The sequence below is a fragment of the Pseudorasbora parva genome, chromosome 6 (genome assembly GCF_024679245.1).
Source record: "Pseudorasbora parva isolate DD20220531a chromosome 6, ASM2467924v1, whole genome shotgun sequence".
Lineage (NCBI taxonomy): Eukaryota > Metazoa > Chordata > Actinopteri > Cypriniformes > Gobionidae > Pseudorasbora > Pseudorasbora parva.
This window is the reverse complement of record NC_090177.1, coordinates 1,600,239-1,620,846: the sequence shown is the minus strand read 5'-3', so window position 1 is coordinate 1,620,846 and position 20,608 is coordinate 1,600,239. Positions and strand designations below refer to the sequence as shown.

The 20,608-nt window shown below is 40.8% G+C and overlaps 1 protein-coding gene across 4 annotated transcripts in view; it reads right to left on the bottom strand.

Moving 5' to 3' along the window:
* Positions 1-6,027: 6,027 nt before the first annotated feature.
* The window catches only part of corin (corin, serine peptidase), a 49,212-nt gene continuing 34,631 nt past the window's right edge, over positions 6,028-20,608 (bottom strand). For 3 of the 4 annotated variants that reach the window (XM_067445348.1, XM_067445349.1, XM_067445351.1), the window contains 8 exons: positions 20,489-20,599; positions 19,794-19,908; positions 16,610-16,744; positions 15,092-15,141; positions 13,633-13,807; positions 11,166-11,437; positions 9,799-9,932; positions 6,029-6,355 (listed from right to left, as the gene is read on the bottom strand). In XM_067445348.1, the coding sequence (XP_067301449.1) occupies positions 6,173-6,355; positions 9,799-9,932; positions 11,166-11,437; positions 13,633-13,807; positions 15,092-15,141; positions 16,610-16,744; positions 19,794-19,908; positions 20,489-20,599 (1,175 nt within the window). In that variant the 3' untranslated portion in view covers positions 6,029-6,172. Of the gene's footprint in view, positions 6,356-9,798; positions 9,933-11,165; positions 11,438-13,632; positions 13,808-15,091; positions 15,142-16,609; positions 16,745-19,793; positions 19,909-20,488; positions 20,600-20,608 lie in introns of all 4 variants that reach the window. The other variant, XM_067445350.1, reaches the window with a different exon arrangement.

Sequence of the window (20,608 nt, the reverse complement as noted above, 5' to 3'; positions counted from 1 at the left end):
GCCTATGGTGGATATATAGCGTTTTGTTAAAAAAAAAAAAAATTATGTAGGCAATGTTCTGGCCAAAACTAACTCGGAATCTTATTATTATCAATCAATCTTTGTATATTCCATATATTTATGATGTATTGTTTTTTTAAACAATTTAAGATGTTTGACAATGTTAAGATAAATATGTTGCAGTTTGGCATGGTTTTTGACCTATTTATGAACTATTCATGGACATAAAATTAAATTAAAAATATCCTGGATTTGAAGAATATTGTGTCCCTGGCCTGCACTGAGCTCAAGTAATAGTTTAATGTACAAAAATAGTGAATGAACTTGACTGTTGATGTCTTAAATAATAATGTCAAATAACCAACATTTCTCAAAATGGATATATCTCGTTTTGCAACGAAACTCATGTATAATGTGATAATGTAAGATTAGCATGTCCGTTATGGCATGTTCATTTGAGGAATAGGCAGTGAACGTAGCCACAAATCCGCAAATTAAAGCCTACAAACGTTAGCTCAGTGCATAAAAATAGTGTCAGATGGTCATACAAGTAACTTAGTGCTGTCAAAAAGATATTTTTGATATGCATCGATAATGAAATATCCGAAACGATACCTCTCCTCTTTACACCTGTTGCTCTCCTCTCCGTCCGACAGGTTAACCCTCTGAACACTACCGTGTCGTCTCGTTCTGCTGGGTTTGTCTTTATACGACAGTGTGTTAGTGTGTGATCGGTCTGAATTTCCCACAGGATTGCACATAATTCTACAAATTCCCGCAGATTTCGCGCTCATACCTGACGTGCACACATACCGTTATAAAGCCGACCTCTGACAATACAAGTAAATAAAATAAAAAATATCTCCTTTTCCCAGCTTATTAATGGTCAAATACACACATAAATGTCACAATGTTCATCTGGGTGTGTATTAACGTAAATACAGCCGTAGACGGTTCAGAAGAGTAACGGGAGCAGTGTTTTGAGTCCACACTTGCGTCTGGTCTTAAAGGGGCAGCAGTTATTCAAACTACAAAAAGACAAAAGATCTCTTGCTGCGCTTTACTGATTAACTTCTGTAACTTTAACAGATTAATATGTGTTTAATTTTTACAATGAAAATCCAATGTTATTTTAAATTTGATAACTTGTTTATTGTTTTAATTCAGTTTCTCACCTGAATACAGTTAGACTGAAGCCTGCCTGATTTATTGTGCTATTGTTTCTGCTTATTTGTTCTTATTTTATTACTGTTTTCTCTTCTTTTTACCGTTTGAAGTCAAGCTTTCTTGTGCTGTATGTAAGCTACCGCAACACAATAACCCCGTTGGAGAACACGCACTGTAAGCATATTTGTGAGATAATTGTAATAGTAATCAATGTTTATGAAAAAAAGCTTGAGCTTTATCATATAAAGTGATCTCTTCAGAAGAAATATTTGATTGCCTAGACTTTTAATAGACACACACACACACAAAAAGAAATTAATTAAAAATAGAAAAGGTCAATGAGCTGAATCGGATTGACTGTCTCCCTCAAAGACGAATGTTTGCATTTTTAAAATCTTCAGTAAATGAATTGAAAGTGAAGCGAACCCGTCGAGTGATTTTGTTTAGGGTAATTGTTTTTACAGTTACCCCAAAGGCAGGTTAGATAGTAAGCACAGTCTACTTAGACATGCATTTAAAAGACATTTGGTTAAATATCTGATCCTTCTGCTTTACGAAACACAATTTTGGCTGTTTATAGCATTATTATCTTTTTAATGTGATGATAACACTAAATAATAATTTTGACAATGCATTGGTATGTAATTAACAGCGGTGTTAGGTGCTGAAAAAATCTTTAAAATGGACATTGAAAGTGCTTGAATTTGACCTTTGAAAAGGTGTACGAACCCTGTAAAACAAGACAATAATTTGTATTTGTCTAGTAAATGTTTCTGAAAGTAAGACTTTTTCGATATTTTGAGTAGAAACAAGACAAAAATACTGAGTAAGAAGAGCATTTTTTGCAGTGTAGTTATTAATTCCTCATGTTGAATTAAACTTTACCCTTTGACATTGTGAATCGTAATTTCGGCTCTCCATTGATCGTGGCTTTTTATAGTCACTTAACTCTGTAAACATGTTATTTTTATTTTTTTATGGTTATGTATGTGTGCATGTATATCCCCAATTGTATTTATGTACCTACAGGGAGTGCAGAATTATTAGGCAAATGAGTATTTTGACCACATCATCCTAGTTATGCATGTTGTCTTACTCCAAGCTGTATAGGCTGGAACGCCTACTACCAATTAAGCATATTAGGTGATGTGCATCTCTGTAATGAGAAGGGGTGTGGTCTAATGACATCAACACCCTATATCAGGTGTGCATAATTATTAGGCAACTTCCTTTCCTTTGGCAAAATGGGTCAAAAGAAGGACTTGACAGGCTCAGAAAAGTCAAAAATAGTGAGATATATTGCAGAGGGATGCAGCAGTCTTAAAAGAGCCAAGCTTCTGAAGCGTGATCATCGAACAATCAAGCGTTTCATTCAAAATAGTCAACAGAGTCGCAAGAAGCGTGTGGAAAAACCAAGGCGCAAAATAACTGCCCGTGAACTGAGAAAAGTCAAGCGTGCAGCTGCCAAGATGCCACTTGCCACCAGTTTGGCCATATTTCAGAGCTGCAACATCACTGGAGTGCCCAAAAGCACAAGGTGTGCAATACTCAGAGACATGGCCAAGGTAAGAAAGGCAGAAAGTCGACCACCACTGAACAAGACACACAAGCTGAAACGTCAAGACTGGGCCAAGAAATATCTCAAGACTGATTTTTCTAAGGTTTTATGGACTGATGAAATGAGAGTGAGTCTTGATGGGCCAGATGGATGGGCCCGTGGCTGGATTGGCAAAGGGCAGAGAGCTCCAGTCCGACTCAGACGCCAGCAAGGTGGAGGTGGAGTACTGGTGTGGGCTGGTATCATCAAAGATGAGCTTGTGGGGCCTTTTCGGGTTGAGGATGGAGTCAAGCTCAACTCCCAGTCCTACTGCCAGTTTCTGGAAGACACCTTCTTCAAGCAGTGGTACAGGAAGAAGTCTGCATCCTTCAAGAAAAACATGATTTTCATGCAGGACAATGCTCCATCACACGCGTCCAAGTACTCCACAGCGTGGCTGGCAAGAAAGGGTATAAAAGAAGAAAATCTAATGATATGGCCTCCTTGTTCACCTGATCTGAACCCCATTGAGAACCTGTGGTCCATCATCAAATGTGCGATTTACAAGGAGGGAAAACAGTCCACCTCTCTGAACAGTGTCTGGGAGGCTGTGGTTGCTGCTGCACGCAATGTTGATGGTGAACAGATCAAAACACTGACAGAATCCATGGATGGCCGGCTTTTGAGTGGCCTTGCAAAGAAAGGTGGCTATACTGGTCACTGATTTGTTTTTGTTTGGTTTTTGAATGTCAGAAATGTATATTTGTGAATGTTGAGATGTTATATTGGTTTCACTGGTAAAAATAAATCATTGAAATGGGTATAAATTTGTTTTTTGTTAAGTTGCCTAATAATTATGCACAGTAATAGTCACCTGCACACACAGATATCCCCCTAAAATAGCTAAAACTAAAAACTAAAACTTCCAAAAATATTCAGCTTTGATATTAATGAGTTTTTTGTGTTCATTGAGAACATGGTTGCTGTTCAATAATAAAATTAATCCTCAAAAATACAACTTGCCTAATAATTCTGCACTCCCTGTATACGACTAATGCTATCCTGTGTAAAATGATCGCAACTGCAATTTTGCTTGTTGACCAAAAAAATAACAAAACAAGAGTTGGTTGAACCTCCTTATTGAAGAAACGGGCGCCTGATGTGAGAAAATATGATTTCTGTGAGTTAAATATGTCATTAATATTGTGGGGTGTTCAGAAAAGTAAGTCCAAATCGTGCCGGTTTGGTGGTTTGGTGGACTCTTATGTAGATCGATAAACACAGATATAATGTCACATGCCTGTCCTGTCTTGTGTGCACATGTGGGTTTTGTTATTCTGAGCATGTGCTAATGTAATTGTCTGACCCCTCCCCCTTGTTATCTGATTAGTGTTGATTTCTCGCACCTGTTCCCTCTTGATTTCTTCCCCTTATAAGCTCCTTGTGAATGTCTCGTCTACATCTCCCGGTTCCCCGTGATTCCTTTGGTATCTTTGAGTCTTTGAGTGGTTTATGTTTTATGATTATGTGTTTTTCCCCCTCGTAGGTTTTGTTTTGAGTTTATGTTTTATTTTGTAATAAATTATCATTTTCTGCACTTGAGTCCTCGCACCAGTTTTACTTTGTGTTTAGACGTGACATATAACTCAGTCGGATTACAGACAGATTGCCGAAGCTCAAGTGTGTGTGATGGATAGAAATCTTTAATGCACATTTTTACACAACTGTATTTACAGAGCGTTAAAAACACAGAACATCAGTTTATAATCACGGCTTTATGTGCTCAAAATCAGTAGAAAAATATTCTTTAAAAAATGAAAGCTGACAGGAATGTTGCACAGAAGCACTCGACACACACACACACACACACACACACGTGACGTGAATAGGACACACACATGACAAACACTGCAGAAACACACACACACTATACACTGCAAAAAATGCTCTTAGTAATTTTGTCTCGTTTCATAAGATTATTTTTCTCACCCCATTGGCAGATCATTTTGCTTGTTTTAAGCAAAAACTCTCTTCATTTGGAGTTATTTTTCCACAGAAAACAAGAAAAATTTCTTATGTAATTTTACAGATCTAGTAAATGCATCTTGATTTAAGAATATTTAGATATTTGGACTGGAAACAAGACAAAATACTAAATAAGAAGAGCGTTTTTAGCAGTGTATCCACAGGAGAACATCATTGGCTGAGAGGTGTCGGAGGTCCGGCCAATAGCAGCAGAGGAAACGCAGAGACATTAACACACACCTACTCCTCCATCGAACACACACACACACACACACACACACACACACACACACACACACAAACACACACACACACACACACACTTTGACCTCTAGCTGAATTATTAATATAACATTTATGCATTCAGCAGATTTACATGGAATCAAGCGACAGGTTTATTTCAGCTCCTGCTTTCCCTGGGAACCGATGAACACACACACACACACACACACCGCAAAAAATGCTTTTCTTACTCAGTATTTTTGTCTTGTTTCTAGTCCAAACATCTACAAATTCTTAAAACAAGAAGTATTTACTAGACAAGCAAAAGTAATTGTCTTGTTTTGGGGAAAAATAACTCAAAATGAAGAGAGTTTTTGCTTAAAATAAGATAAATAATCTGCCAATGGGGTGAGAAAAATAATCTTAATTCAAACAGAAAACAAGATTATTTTTCTCACCCCATTGGCAGATTATTTATCTTATTTTAAGCAAAAACTCTCTTCATTTTGAGTTATTTTTCCCAAAACAAGACAAAAATACTGAGTAAGAAGAGCGTTTTTGCGGTGTGTCCTCAAGTGTGTGAGCTACAGGACATCATGAGATTTATAATCATGATCAGTAAATGTGTTTCAGCGCCGCTGTTTATACGTGTAGTATCTGGATTATACCACAGATCTCAAGCGTGGGTGTGTGTGAGAGAGAGTGTGTGGGCATGTTTTTGTGACATATGAGGACATTACCCATGGCCCCACTTTTCAAAAGGCTTATAAATCACACAGGAGGAGTTTTTATGAGAAAGTAAAAATGCAGAATGTTTCCTGTGATGGGTAGGTTTAGGGGCAGTGTGTGTGTGTGTGTGTGTGTGTGTGTGTGTGTGATGGTTAGGTTTAGGGGCAGTGTGTGTGTGTGTGAGATGGGTAGGTTTAGGGGAAGTGTGTGTGTGTGTGATGGGTAGGTTTAGGGGCAGTGTGTGTGTGTGTGTGTGTGTGTGTGTGTGTGTGTGTGTGTGTGTGTGTGTGTGTGATGGGTAGGTTTAGGGGCAGTGTGTGTGTGTGTGTGTGTGTGTGTGTGTGTGTGTGTGTGTGTGTGTGTGTGTGTGATGGGTAGGTTTAGGGGCAGTGTAAGGGGATAGTAAATACGGTTTGTTCAGTATAAAAACCATTACGCCTATGGAATGTCCCCATATGTCACAAAAACAAACGTGTGTGTGTGTGTGTTCACCTACAGCAGGTTAAACGTACGCAGGTAAATCTGTCTCTCGATCCACTCAGTGAAGTGAGTAACATTGGCGTAGACTCCGGGGCCCAGGACCTTAGAGAAACACACGGAGCCCCAGGAGGTCAAACCGTAGAGAGACCAGCGGCCGTCATCCTCCTCGCAGACCAGCGGACCACCGCTGTCACCCTGGACACACACACACACATACACACACACACACACACACACACACACACACACACACACACAAACATTTACATTTAATCATTTAGCAGACGCTTTTATCCAAAGTGACTTACAAAAAAGGGGAGAGTAATAGAAGCAACGGAACAGACAAGGCCAACAACCTGTAAGAGCTGTAAGAAATCTCAATTAATTAGCACAATACACAATTTTTTTTTAAAATTTTTTTTTAATAGACATCTACAACAAAAACTCACGTACGCAAAGTGCCGAACACTGGATTTTGATAGCTATGATAACCCTTTAGGACTAAGGCTGTTGCCCCAGCTGTTGTCGTTAATGCAGATTCAGTGGCCCAATGGGCTGGTTTTGTATTCTAGCTAAACGCGCAGCAATAGCCATCTACAACAAAAACTCACGTACGCAAAACACAGAACACTGGATTCTGATAGTTATGATAACTATGTAACACTTCCGCCTGAAGGCACAAATCCGGATGAGAGACGTAGATATGATCCAGGAGTGTGCGCTTTTGGTCGTTGCTGTGGTGATCAGTAAGTGCTATTCTGTATTGGTCAAGTGCAAATGGAAAAGATGTGTCTTAAGATGTTTTTTAAGAATGGCTACAGACTCGGCAGCACGAATTGAGATCGGCAGGTCATTCCACCAGGTGGGAACGGTCCAGGAAAATGTCCGTGAGAGCGATTTCATGCCTCTTTGGGATGGAACCACGAGGCGCCGCTCGCTCGCAGAACGCAAGCTTCTGGAGGGTGTGTAAGTCTGAACAAGTGAATTTAGGTATATTGGTGCAGAACCAGTGGTTGTTTTGTAGGCGAGAACTAGTGCCTTGAATTTGATGCGAGCAGCCATTGGCAACCAGTGCAGTTTGATGAAGAGAGGCGTAACATGCGCTCTCTTCGGCTCATTAAAGACCACTCTCGCCGCTGCATTCTGGATCAGCTGCAAGGGTTTGATAGTGCATGCTGGAAGCCCAGCCAGAAGAGCATTACAATAATCCAGTCTGGAGAGAACAAGAGCTTGAATCAGGAGTTGTGCAGCCTGTTCTGATAGGAAGGGTCTAATCTTTCTAATGTTGTATAAAGCAAATCTGCAGGACCGGGCTGTTGCAGTAATGTGGTCAGTGAAGTTTAACTGGTCATCAATCACAACTCCAAGGTTCCTGGCTGTCCTTGATGGAGTTATGGTCGATGAACCAAGCTGAATGGAGAAATTTTGATGAAGTGCTGGATTGGTTGAGAAAACAAGTAATTCTGTCTTTGCAAGATTGAGTTTAAGATGATGCTCTTTCATCCAGTCAGAAATGTCTGTCAGACAGGCAGCGATACGAACACTGACTGTAGGATCATCTGGTTGAAATGAGAAGTAGAGTTGAGTGTCATCAGCATAGCAGTGATAGGAGAAGCCGTGTTTCTGAATGACAGAACCTAATGATGACATGTCGATGGAGAAGAGAAGTGGTCCAAGGACTGAGCCCTGTGGAACCCCAGTAGCTAGATGATGTGACTTAGACACTACACCTCTCCATGACACCCTGTAGGACCTACCAGAGAGGTAAGACCTGAACCACTGGAGAGCAGATCCTGAGATTTGAAAGCACATGGTGAATACAGATCAGAGAAATCTGTAAACACACACACACAAACACTCACGATGTTACCGTGACAACACACACACACACTCATGATGTTACCATGACAACACACACTCATGGTGTTACCGTGACAACACACACTCATGATGTTACCATGACAACACACACTCATGGTGTTACCGTGACAGCACACACACACACACACGATGTTACCGTGACAACAAACACACACTCATGATGTTACCGTGACAACACACACACACAATGTTAACGTGACAACACACACAATCATAATGTTACCGTGACAACACACACTCACGATGTTACCGTGACAACAAACACACACTCATGATGTTACCGTGACAACACACACTCTTGATGTTACCGTGACAACACACAATCTTGATGTTACCATGACAACACACACAATCTTGATGTTACCGTGACAACACGCACACACACTCATGATATTCACATTACAACACACACACTCATGTTACCATGACAACACACACAAACTTATGATGTTAACGTGACACACACACACTTATGATGTTACCATGGCAACACACATTCATGTTACCGTGATGACACTCATGATGTTACCGTGATGACACGCACTCATGATGTTACCGTGAAAACACACACACATGATGACAAACACACTCATGATGTTACCGTGACAACACACTCTCATGTCATCGTGATGACAAACACACTCATGATGTTATCGTGACAACACACACACTCATGATGTTACAGTGACAACACACACACTCATGATGTTACAGTGACAACACACACACTCTCATGATGTTACAGTGACAACACACAAACTCATGATGTTAACGTGACAACACACAAACTCATGATGTTAACATGACAACACACACTCATGTTACCGTGACAACACACTCATGTCATCGTGATGACAAACACTTATGATGTTACCGTGACAACACACATTCATGTTACCGTGATGACACACATGTTGTTGCCGTGATGACACACGCACTCATGATGTTACATGACAAAACACTCATGATGTTACCGTGACAACACACTCTCATGTCATCGTGATGACAAACACACTCATGATGTTACCATGACAACACACACAAACTCATGATGTTGACGTGACAACACACTCTCATGATGTTAACGTGACAACACCCACACTCATGATGTTAATGTGACAACACACACTCATGTCACCATGATGACACACACACTCATGATGTTACCGCGACAACACACACTCATGTCACCATGATGACACACACATGATGTTACCGTGATGACACACTCACACTTGATGTTACCGTAAAAAAAAAAAAACCTTGATGTTACCGTGACAACACACACAAACTCATGATGTTAACGTGACAACACATACACACTCATGTTACCGTGACAACACACACACACTCGTGATGTACCGTGACGACACACACTCATGTCACCGTGATGATAAACACACTCATGATATTACCGCAACAACACACTCTCATGTGACCGTGATGACACACACATGATGTTACCGTGATGACACGCACTCATGATATTACATGACAACACACACACAAAACACACAATGTTAACGTGACAACATACATTCATGACAAACACACTCATGATGTTAACGTGACAACACACACAAACTCATGATGTTAACGTGACAACATACACACACTCATGACAACACTCATGTCACTGCGATGACACACATCATCATGTTGTTACCATGACAACACACACACTCATGTCAATGCAATGACACACACACTCTCATGTTACCTTGACCACACACACACACACACACACACACACTCACCATGCAGGAGTCGATGGTTCCCGCCTCGTATCCAGCGCAGAGCATTCGTGACGTGATGGTCTTCATGTCGAAGTAAGACTGACACTGCGAGATGGAGATGATCCGCACCTCCCCCTCCTGCAGCTTAAACGGCACTGACACACACACACATACACACATGCGCGCACACACACACACACACACACACAAACACAGCACGTTACAGGGGAACTAGAGTTGCTGTGTCACACATCCTCACTACTACATCTCTTTCTTCTGTGGAGGACCGTTTAGACCGGTTTAGCCTGATTTAGCCTGCTGTAGACAGATATAGACTGGTTTAGACTGGTGTAAACTGGTTTAGCCTGCTGTAGACAGATATAGACTGGTTTAGACTGGTGTACACTGGTTTAGCCTGCTGTAGACAGATGTAGACTGGTGTAGACTGGTTTAGCCTGCTGTAGACTGGTTTAGCCTGCTGTAGACTGGTGTAGACTGGTTTAGCCTGCTGTAGACAGATGTAGACTGGTTTTGTCTGCTTTAGACTGGTGTAGATTGATTTAGACTCACTTCTGCAGCCGGCGTGTCCCCAGCCCGTGATGTGGCAGTATTGATAGTTTGGTTGAGACTGGTTTTGTCTGGTCTAGAGTGATGGTTTAGACTGCTTTATACTGGTTTAGTCTGGTTAGACTGCTGTAGACTGGTTTAGACTCACTTCTGTTGCCGGCATGTCCCCAGCCCGTGATGTGGCAGTATTGGTATGGTTTAGACTGGTTAAGACTGGTCTACAGTGATGGTTTAGACTGGTCTAGAGTGATGATTTAGACAGGTTTAGACTGGTCTAGAGTGATGGTTTAGACTGGTTTAGTCTGGTTTAGACTGCTTTAGACTGGTTTAGACTGCCTTATACTGGTTTAGCCTGGTTTAGACTGGTCTAGATTGATGGTTTAGACTGGTCTAGTCTGGTTTAGACTGCTTTATACTGGTTTAGACTGCTGTAGACTGGTTTAGACTCTTCTTAACAACTTCTGTTGCCGGCGTGTCACCAGCCCGTGATGTGACAGTATTGGTCTGGTTTAGACTGGTTTAGTCTGGTCTAGAGTGATGGTTTAGACTGGTCTAGAGTGATGGTTTAGACTGGTTTAGACTCACTTCTGTTGCCGGCGTGTCCCCAGCCTGTGATGTGGCAGTATTGATCTGGTTAAGACTGGTTTAGACTGGTTTAGTCTGGTCTAGAGTGATGGTTTAGACTGTTTTAGACTGGTTTAGACTCACTTCTGTTGCCGGCGTGTCCCCAGCCCGTGATGTGGCAGTATTGATCTGGTTTAGACGGGTTTAGACTGGTTTAGTCTGGTCTAGAGTGATGGTTTAGACTGGTTTAGACTCACTTCTGTTGCCGGCGTGTCCCCAGCCCGTGATGTGGCAGTATTGGTCCGGTTTTGGCACCCGTCCGGAGCGCGGCAGACACACGGGCCGCACGTAACCCGTCAGCTCCACCGCCGCCTCCAGCTCCAGAACGCTGATGTCATAATCCACCACCGCGCGGCTGTACCGCGAGTGAACGACCACGCTCCGCACGCGCCGCGTTTGCATGTGTGGAGACGGATGGTCCAGATTATTAATCCCCAGAACCACCTTCCACACCTCCGCACTCTCACGCCTGCACAACACATTATACACTATGATTATAATCTTCAGAAATCATGCATTCATTATCAGCAGAGCTGGACAGCAACTCAGCTCATTTACTCGAGTCCTGTACTGAAGTTCACTGTTTGAGTCTCTGTGCTTTACTGGAGTATTATTTTTTCTGTAATCTTCTGACTTTAACTTCACTCCATCTGAAAGACAAATATCGTCCTCTTTACTCCACTACATTTCTATCAAGGTCCTCGAAGTCGAAAGTCGTTTCTGTCGCAGCTTTGAAAGTCAGTGGATGATTTTTTTCTTCTTTAAAATGTGTTTGGGTTTTTGCAGAAAGCCTTTCAGGAATCACTCTTGTAGAGTCTCGTGAAGTTCAATGATTTCACAGCATTTATTAAACACTGATTTATAGTTTAGAGCAAAATGGAAGAAGACGGATGTCCAAATGCTCATTTAGTGGAGGATTCACATAAACAAAGTTGATTCTGTCTTCAGTGAAGGTGAACAGTGTGAGAATATCAGATGTGTATCAGTGTATTGGATCCGTGCATTCGGCCTTAAAGTGACAGCAGCTTTGTAACTTTTCTACAAGTATTTAAATGAGTTTAAGTTAGTCGTCTGCTAGTGTGTCAGATGGAGCGTCACTGACGGGCTTAAACCATGATGGCATAATGTGCATTTATACAACTATAATACAATAATGCGGCGACATAAAGAAGGACATTTACTTTTGATACTTAAGAGCTTTAGAAAACAAATACTTCTGAACTTTTACTCCAGTAATGAAGTTGTGTAGTTTGTCCACCTCTGATTATCAGTCACTGAGTTTCATTACAAATGGCCCACTGTATACTAATACTTAGTATTTTTGTCTTGTTTCTAGTCTAAATATCTAAAAATTCTTATATTAAGAAACATTTACAAGACAAGTACAAATTATTGTCTTGTTTTGGGAAAAATAACTCAAAATGAAGAGAGTTTTTGCTTAAAATAAGATAAATAATCTGCCAATGGGGTGAGAAAAATAATCTTGTTTTCTGTTTGAATTAAGATTATTTTTCTCACCCCATTGGCAGATTATTTATCTTATTTTAAGCAAAAACTCTCTTCATTTTGAGTTATTTTCCCCCAAAACAAGACCATTACTTTTGCTTGTCTAGTAAATGTTTCTTAATGTAAGATTTTTTGCAGTGTGAGATGTCAGATTGTGTCGGTCCACATTAATAATCGTTCTTAACTCGTTTCTGTTCAGTCACACAAGCGGTCAGGGCTTTACAAACAATGGCCATTAGTCAAGTCATCTTTATTTCTATCGCTCTTCTCCAGTGCCGATTGTGTCAGAGCAGCTTCAGTGTTAAACAGGACAATACTGCAGCAGAATTAGATTTGGCTGTACAGTCGTTCTGGAGTAAACAGTGATGTTATCAGCTTATTTTAATTTATCAGAGAGAGACAATGTTGGCAGATCAGTATTATAGTTTATTGGTAATTTAGTAATTTATTTTATTAGGATATTTAGTTCAAAACTTAGAGTGAAATTTTAGTGCATTAGTCTAAAGTGTAAACACAAATGTCCTAAATCATGCATTAGGAGAATTCCTTCAGATGTGTGTGATCGTTCTTCTGACAGCAGATGGTGCCAGAGCAGTGCTTTTTTTTTACTGCCAGTGTGTGTGTGTGTATCTGTAGTGTGTGTGTGTGTGTGTGTGTGTGTGTGTGTGTGTGTGAGAGAAAGAGAGAGGGAGTGTGTGAATGGGGCATGTTTTGGTGAAATATGAGGACATTACCCATGGCCCCACTTTTCAAAAGGCTTATAAATCACACAGGAGGAGTTTTTATGAGAAAGTAAAAATGCAGAATGTTTCCTGTGTGTGTGTGCGTGTGTGTGTGTGTGTGTGTGTCTGTCTGTGTGTGTGTGTGTGTGTGTGTGTGTGTGCGCGCGCGCTGGGTAGGTTTAGGTGTAGTGTGTGTGTGTGTGTGTGTGTGTGTGTGTGTGTGTTTGTGTGTTGGGTAGGTTTAGGTGTAGTGTGTGTGTGTGTGTGTGTGTGTGATGGGTAGGTTTGGGGGCAGTGTGTGTGTGTGTGTGTGTGTGTGTGTGTGTGTGTGTGTGTGTGTGTGTGTGTGTGTGTGTGTGTGTGTGTGTGTGTGTGTTGGGTAGGTTTAGGTGTAGTGTGTGTGTGTGTGTGTGTGTGTGTGTGTGTGTGCTCTCACCCCTCGAAGCAGTGTGCTACAGTGAGGGCCCATTTGTCCCCGATGAGCACGCAGCCGCAGATGTGTCCGCTGGGCTCGCTCTGCAGAGAGCATTGCCACGGCCATCGGCCCGGCCGACTCGTGCGGCCTCCCAGAATCCTCTTGGCCAACCGCGCCGCAGGACGACGTCCACATTCTGGAACACACACAGAAGGAATGATGAGGCCGTGTGTGTGTGTGTCTGAATGGTCCTTGTAAGGCTATACTTGTGAGGGCACAAATGTCCTCACAGTGAGGAAATTAAGTATTTGAACACCTGGGAAAATCATTGTTTATATTTGTACAGTAGCCTTTGTTTGCAATTACAGAGGTCAAACGTTTCCTGTAGTTTATCTCCAGATTTGCGCACACACTGCAGGAGGGATTCTGGCCCACTCCTCCACACAGATCATCTCTAGATCTGTCAGGTTTCTGGCCTGTCGCTGAGAAACACAGAGTTTGAGCTCGTCCAAAGATTCTCTATTGGGTTTAGGTCTGGAGACTGGCTAGGCCACGCCAGAACCTTGATATGCTTCTTACAGAGCCACTCCTTGGTTATCCTGGTTGTGCTTCGGGTCATTGTCATGTTGGAAGACCCAGCCTCGACCCATCTTCAATGCTCTAACTGAGGTTGTTCCCCAAAATCTCACAATACATGGCCCCGGTCATCCTCTCCTTAAAACAGTGCAGTCGCCCTGTCCCATGTGCAGAAAAACACCCCACAGCATGATGCTGCCACCCCCATGCTTCACAGAAGGGATGGTGTTCTTGGGATGGTACTCATCATTCTTCTTCCTCCAAACACGTTTAGTGGAATTATGACCAAAAAGTTATATGTTGGTCTCATCTGACCACATGACTTTCTCCCATGACTCCTCTGGATCATCCAAATGGTCATTGGCAAACTTAAGACTTAAGGGCCTGGAGAAGTGCTGGTTTAAGGGGAACCTCCCGTGCCATGCATGATTTCAAACCATGACGTCTTAGTGTATTACCAAAAGTAAGGGTTAGGGTTAGGGTTAGGGTAACCTTTCTTATGATCATTGAGATCTGGCATGGAGCCCCAGTACGAGGGAGATTGACAGTCACGTTTAGCGTCTTCCATTTTCTAATGATTGCTCCAACAGAGGACCTTTTTTCACCAAGCTGCTTGGCAATTTCCCCTTAGCCTTTTCCAGCTTTGTGGAGGTGTACAATTTTGTCTCTAGTGTCTTTGGACAGCTCTTTGGTCATGTTTTTGTGACATATGAGGACACAAATGTGTATAATGCCATGGGTATGACACAGGTATTACAGGAGAGGGTGAAATATGAGGACATTACCCATGGCCCCACTTTACAAAAGGCTTATAAATCACACAGGAGGAGTTTTTATGAGAAAGTAAAAATGCAGAATGTTTCCTGTGTGTGTGTGTGTGTGTGTGTGTGTCAGTCATACACACCTTCTCTTGTACACTGCAGTGAGATCTTCTTGAATGATGGACAGCTCTGCCTGCAGAAGGAAGTAATGTTGATTAGAGCGACACATTTCTGATGGACTGAGTGCACTGCAAAAAATATTTTTCGTTCTTAGTATTTTGGTCGTTTCTAGGGGTGTAACAACATATCGCGATATAAAGATGTGACGATATGTATGGCCGATGGAAACGATATGATTTGCGATATAAAAATGTGACGATATGTATGGCCGATGGAAACGATATGATTCGCGATATAGAGTTGTTTTATCCACTGCTCAGCTTGCTGTAGTCGGCCTGTTTATAAGGTATAATTCACACAAACACAAATGAAGATATTCTTTATGAAACCTGAGGGATTTCTGTCCCTCCGTTTAAAGTCCATTATTCTTCTCAAACTTAAAAGATCCAAAATAATGTCATAAAGGCATCGTAAAAATAACTAATCGAGTGTCTAATCCGGATCTTCTGTAGAGACACGAGCGATGGCTTATGATGAACAGATTTCCTCATACTGTAGTAAACACGGACGCTCAGATGATCGACAAAACAACACAGAGAGTAAATGCAGAATTAAAGTTAAAGATGAGCTGAACATTTACAGTTTGAGAGCGGCGGCCATTTTGATGAGCTTTCCTGCGATTAGAGCGGTGACGGATTGCATTGATCATCTGAAGCGCACACACACTCCTCAAAGTCAAAGCGCAAACATCATTTATATGACCAGATCACATTTAGTTTTAGTGTTATGATTATTCAAAGCATGTTAGATGATTTATTCTTATATGTACAGCGCATTAATAGCAGGAGAGATGCTGCCTGAGTAATGCCTGAGGGGGAAAAATGAAAGTTTACGGAGTTTCAGTGACATTATTAAATTAAACGACTATATATAATGTTGAATATAATGTATAATGATGCAATGGGGGAATATTTGTGGGTCCTGATAATACACTAATAATAATAATATATTTTAATAATAATAAAATGTAGAAAAACCCTCTTTTGTTGGCTTAAAATATCATGATATATAAATATATATATAATATTCACACAAGTGTATCGTTAAACCCCTACTTGTTTCCAGTCTAAATATCTAAAAATTCTTACAGTAAGAAACATTTACTAGAGAAGCAAAAGTTATTGTCTTGTTTTGGGAAAAATAACTCAAAATGAAGAGAGTTTTTGCTCAAAATAAGATAAATAATCTGCCAATGGGGTGAGAAAAATAATCTTAACTCAAACAGAAAACAAGATTATTTTTCTCACCCCATTGGCAGATTATTTATCTTATTTTGAGCAAAAACTCTCTTCATTTTGAGTTATTTTCCCCAAAACAAGATTATTTTGACATTGAATTGAGTGTCAGACATAGAACATTTGATTTAGTCATTTTGTCCCCAAATGCACAACAAGGTCAGTCACACACACACACACACACACACACACACACACACACACACACACACACACACACACACACACACACACACACACACACACCCTCGTTTTTCCAGCCGTCCCTGTAGAGGAAACATGCTCATGTTCTGCGGACTCCATTCTGGGTTAACATGCAGCCAGCGCCTCCGTCTGTTAGCAGATGATACATCCAGCACTGCATCTGCAGAGAGAGGAGAACTACACACACACACACACACACACACACACACACACACACACACACACACACATTGTGTTTTTGTGAAATGTGGGGACTTTCCATAGGCGTAATGGATTTTACACTGTACATTCTCTCCCCATACACACTGCCTCTGCCCCTAAACCTACCCATCACACACACACACACACTGCCCCTAAACCTACCCATCACACACACACACACACACACACACACACACACACTGCCTCTAAACCTACCAATTAAACTCAGACACACACACACAGCCCCTAAACCTACCCATCACACACACACACACACACACACCAACTTTAATACGGTTAATAGTACATTGAGGAAGTTCTTTAAGACTTGTAACATTTTAGATCAGGGTCGTGCAGTGTGTGAAAACTACAGTAAAATCTAAATAAAGTTAAGCAAACGGTGTGATCTGCGTCTCTCGCAGTGAGTGTGTTTGGTACGTGTGTGCAAGGGTGTAACTTTGGTTCGAGGAGTGGGGGGGACACAAAATGGGGAATTTTTTTGCGATTTGAATCCCATTTCCTCCATTTACATACAGTTAGGGACGATGGTGATACAAAATCCAGGAAATAAGTAAGTTGTTTATAATGATAAATTCTGCCAAAAAGAATAATAGGCTACTATGTATAAGAAAAAGATGTCTTACTTTATTTATTGTTGAATAGCCAAGACTTGAGAGAATAATTTTATAAAGTCGAAAACTTTCACTAAAAATTCACGTTTTGTGTGTGAATATAATTTAAATAATGTGAAACACAATTTCAACTGTTAAACAAACTTTTATTTCAAACTAACTGTTAAATTTGACATTTGTCAGACACATCCCCCAAACTGCAGGCACACAAGACTATTTTTAAAAACTGGGTGTGCCACATTCATTTTCAGATTAATGTGTAAAAAAAACCTGACTGTGTATCAATAACTTTACAGACTAGACTGGGCTGATGTGTACAACTATACTCAGGCTCACACATAACCATAACACTAAAATATAGGCTAATTCAGGCTACCTCGACATTAAAGCTACACTGTGTGATATTTTCCCCCATCTAGTGGTGAAAAGGGTTTTGACCATCCAGTGAATAATAGCTTCTGTTCCTCTCAATTTCGATTTCGTTTCAACTCCTACAGTGGCCGATTTAGTCATGGCTTCAGTTCGACCTCTTCGGTGAGTGTTGCTTCAAGTGATGAGGTTACTTGTGAAAACTATTATAATTTGCAGTTATTTAATTTACCAAATGATCTATGATCAAATTAATATATGTAAAATGAATAATAGTTTTACGTTTTCGTTATTTTTTTTACCATTTCATTGCTAACATCAGCTATCAGGTTCCAGACGAATGCGAGCTAATCTTAGTAAAGTAACTTTTATCAGTGCTATCGTTATTCTGTATATTGTACGACATCACTAGCGTAAGGCAAACAAATTATAATGCAATTCAAATATTAATCTCATGTTATCCGTCATAGAACACGGATTTATGTTATAAGGTAAACAATACTTTTTCATCATTGGCGCGAGGAAAACTATCCTAGACGTCGTTCTAGTGTTATGCACAGCACACCATGATATAATTAGCCAAGCAGCAATAAAACTTCCAATATACACAAATAGGCTGAATTAATATTACCTGTCGAGAAGAAAGCAGGCAACGCCGGCGTTCTTTTTAAAATCGTTGCTCCTCATGAGCTCTTTCCATCTTGGAAAGTCCACTCCAGTATTTACTTTTGTCTTGTTGATTTGCCCGTTGCGTTGCCGTCTTAATTCTCTTTTCCGCTTCCTTGGCGACTCTGATACATATCCCGCAATGTTACTAGGTCCCCGACCCGGGTCGAATTCGGTAATCAATCCCGGGACGTGGTTGCTTTCACACAGAAGGCGACCCGGCAATGCTCCGGGAATATTGCGGGTCCGACGTGCAGTGTGAAAGGGGCTTAAGAGTGATCCTCCGTCATCATATAGCAGCCTCAAGCAATCCCCCTCTTCACATTCGACACAGTGCCATCGAGTGTAAAAACGCGAAAAGCGAAGCTTGAATTTACGGGTATGTCCCTCTTTGGCTGCTGTACTTTCAAGATGGAGGAGCAACATGGCGACCGCCATCCGAACCCCTCACCCGTATGTGTTTTCAATGGGATATTATAAACTTACGAGAATACTTTATTACTTGAAAGAAGTAAATATACATTAATGAGCACATATAATTTTGAAAGAACTAAGTGATTTTAGCTAAGAATAAACTAAAAAAGTTACACAGTGTAGCTTTAAGCCTTTTCTTTGAACAATTTTTACAAATTAACTTCCATTTTAAATGAACAAATATTGTAAGTGAACAACAATAGCTCAAGTTTAGAAAAACATTTATTATTAAGACTTATTTTATTTCTGCATCTGAGTATAATGAGTTGAGTAGCCTATAGCAGTCATGCATTGCTGACAGAAAACGCTGCTGTTTAAAGTGGACACAGAATGTTTTAGGCAACATTAAATGTTTAGGTTAGCTAGCTAACGGTCTGAAGTTACCTATACAGTGTAGGTTAACGTTAGCTCATCAACAGGTGTAGACCATAGACTGTAAAAAAATAAGTACACAGACATTTTGATTACCCTGACCTGAGCTAATTTACTGAATCAACCAACTCATCTCCTTTCTTTTTTATCCATGAAGACATTAAAGTCATCTGTTGCTGGAGTTTCATGACTGACTGCGATACCGGCTGCTAAGTTGAACTTTCAGTGTGCTTACACTGTTTAGAGTGTGCACAAGACGTCCCTGCCTGTGTGTGTGTGTGCGCGCATCGACACAGACAGGCAGGGGATGTCTTCTGCTCGGTCCTACTTCTCCGTGACGATGACGGCGCGCGGTTAAAAAAACCCAAAAAAACACGAATTTGAAAGTGGGGGGGCACGAACGGGATTTTGAAAAGTGGGGAGGACGTGTCCCCCCTGTCCCCATAGGAAATTATGCCCATGCGTGTGTGTGTGTGTGTGTCTTTGGGTGTGTGTGTGTGTACTGACCTTACCCTAAACCCATCTGTGTGCATGTGATGCTGCTGAGGTTTGAGCTCCATCCATCTGCACACACCTGATGCTCCAGCCCGGCCTTATACACCAGCAGACCCTCGTCCGACAGAGACACTAATAATACACACTTTATATTAAACAACATCTCAAAGTGCTACACATTTAAAACAATCAACGGCAAAACATAAATAAATCAAATAAATACAACTGAAAAATTAAGAAGTAAGCTCTACACTGCAAAAAAACGCTCTTCTTACTTAGTAATGTTCCAGTCTAAATATCTAAATATTCTTAAATCAATATACATTTACTAGATCCGTAAAATGACATGAGATATTTTTCTTGTCTTCAGGGGAAAAATATAAAAATGAAGTGAGTTTTGGCTTAATACAGGCAAAATGTTTCTTGTTTCCATACCAAACTAAAATAATTAAGATTATTTTTCTCACCCCATTGGCAGATTATTTATCTTATTTTAAGCAAAAACTCTCTTCATTTTGAGTTATTTTTCCCAAAACAAGACAATTACTTTTGCTTGTCTAGTAAATACTTCTTGTTTTAAGAATTTTTAGATGTTTGGACTAGAAACAAGACAAATATACTGAGTAAGAAGAGCGTTTTTTGCTGTGGTAAGCTTCTCCTGACGGCTCAGGCTCTTTAGTTCTCCATTACTGACGGACAAAGAGTCTCTTACCGCAGTTCCACTCATCTGAGCTGTCAGAACAATGTCTCCGGCCGTCACACCACAGCGATCGATGAACACACTGATGATTATTACACTCCAGCTCATGACTGCCGCACGCAGCTGAAAACA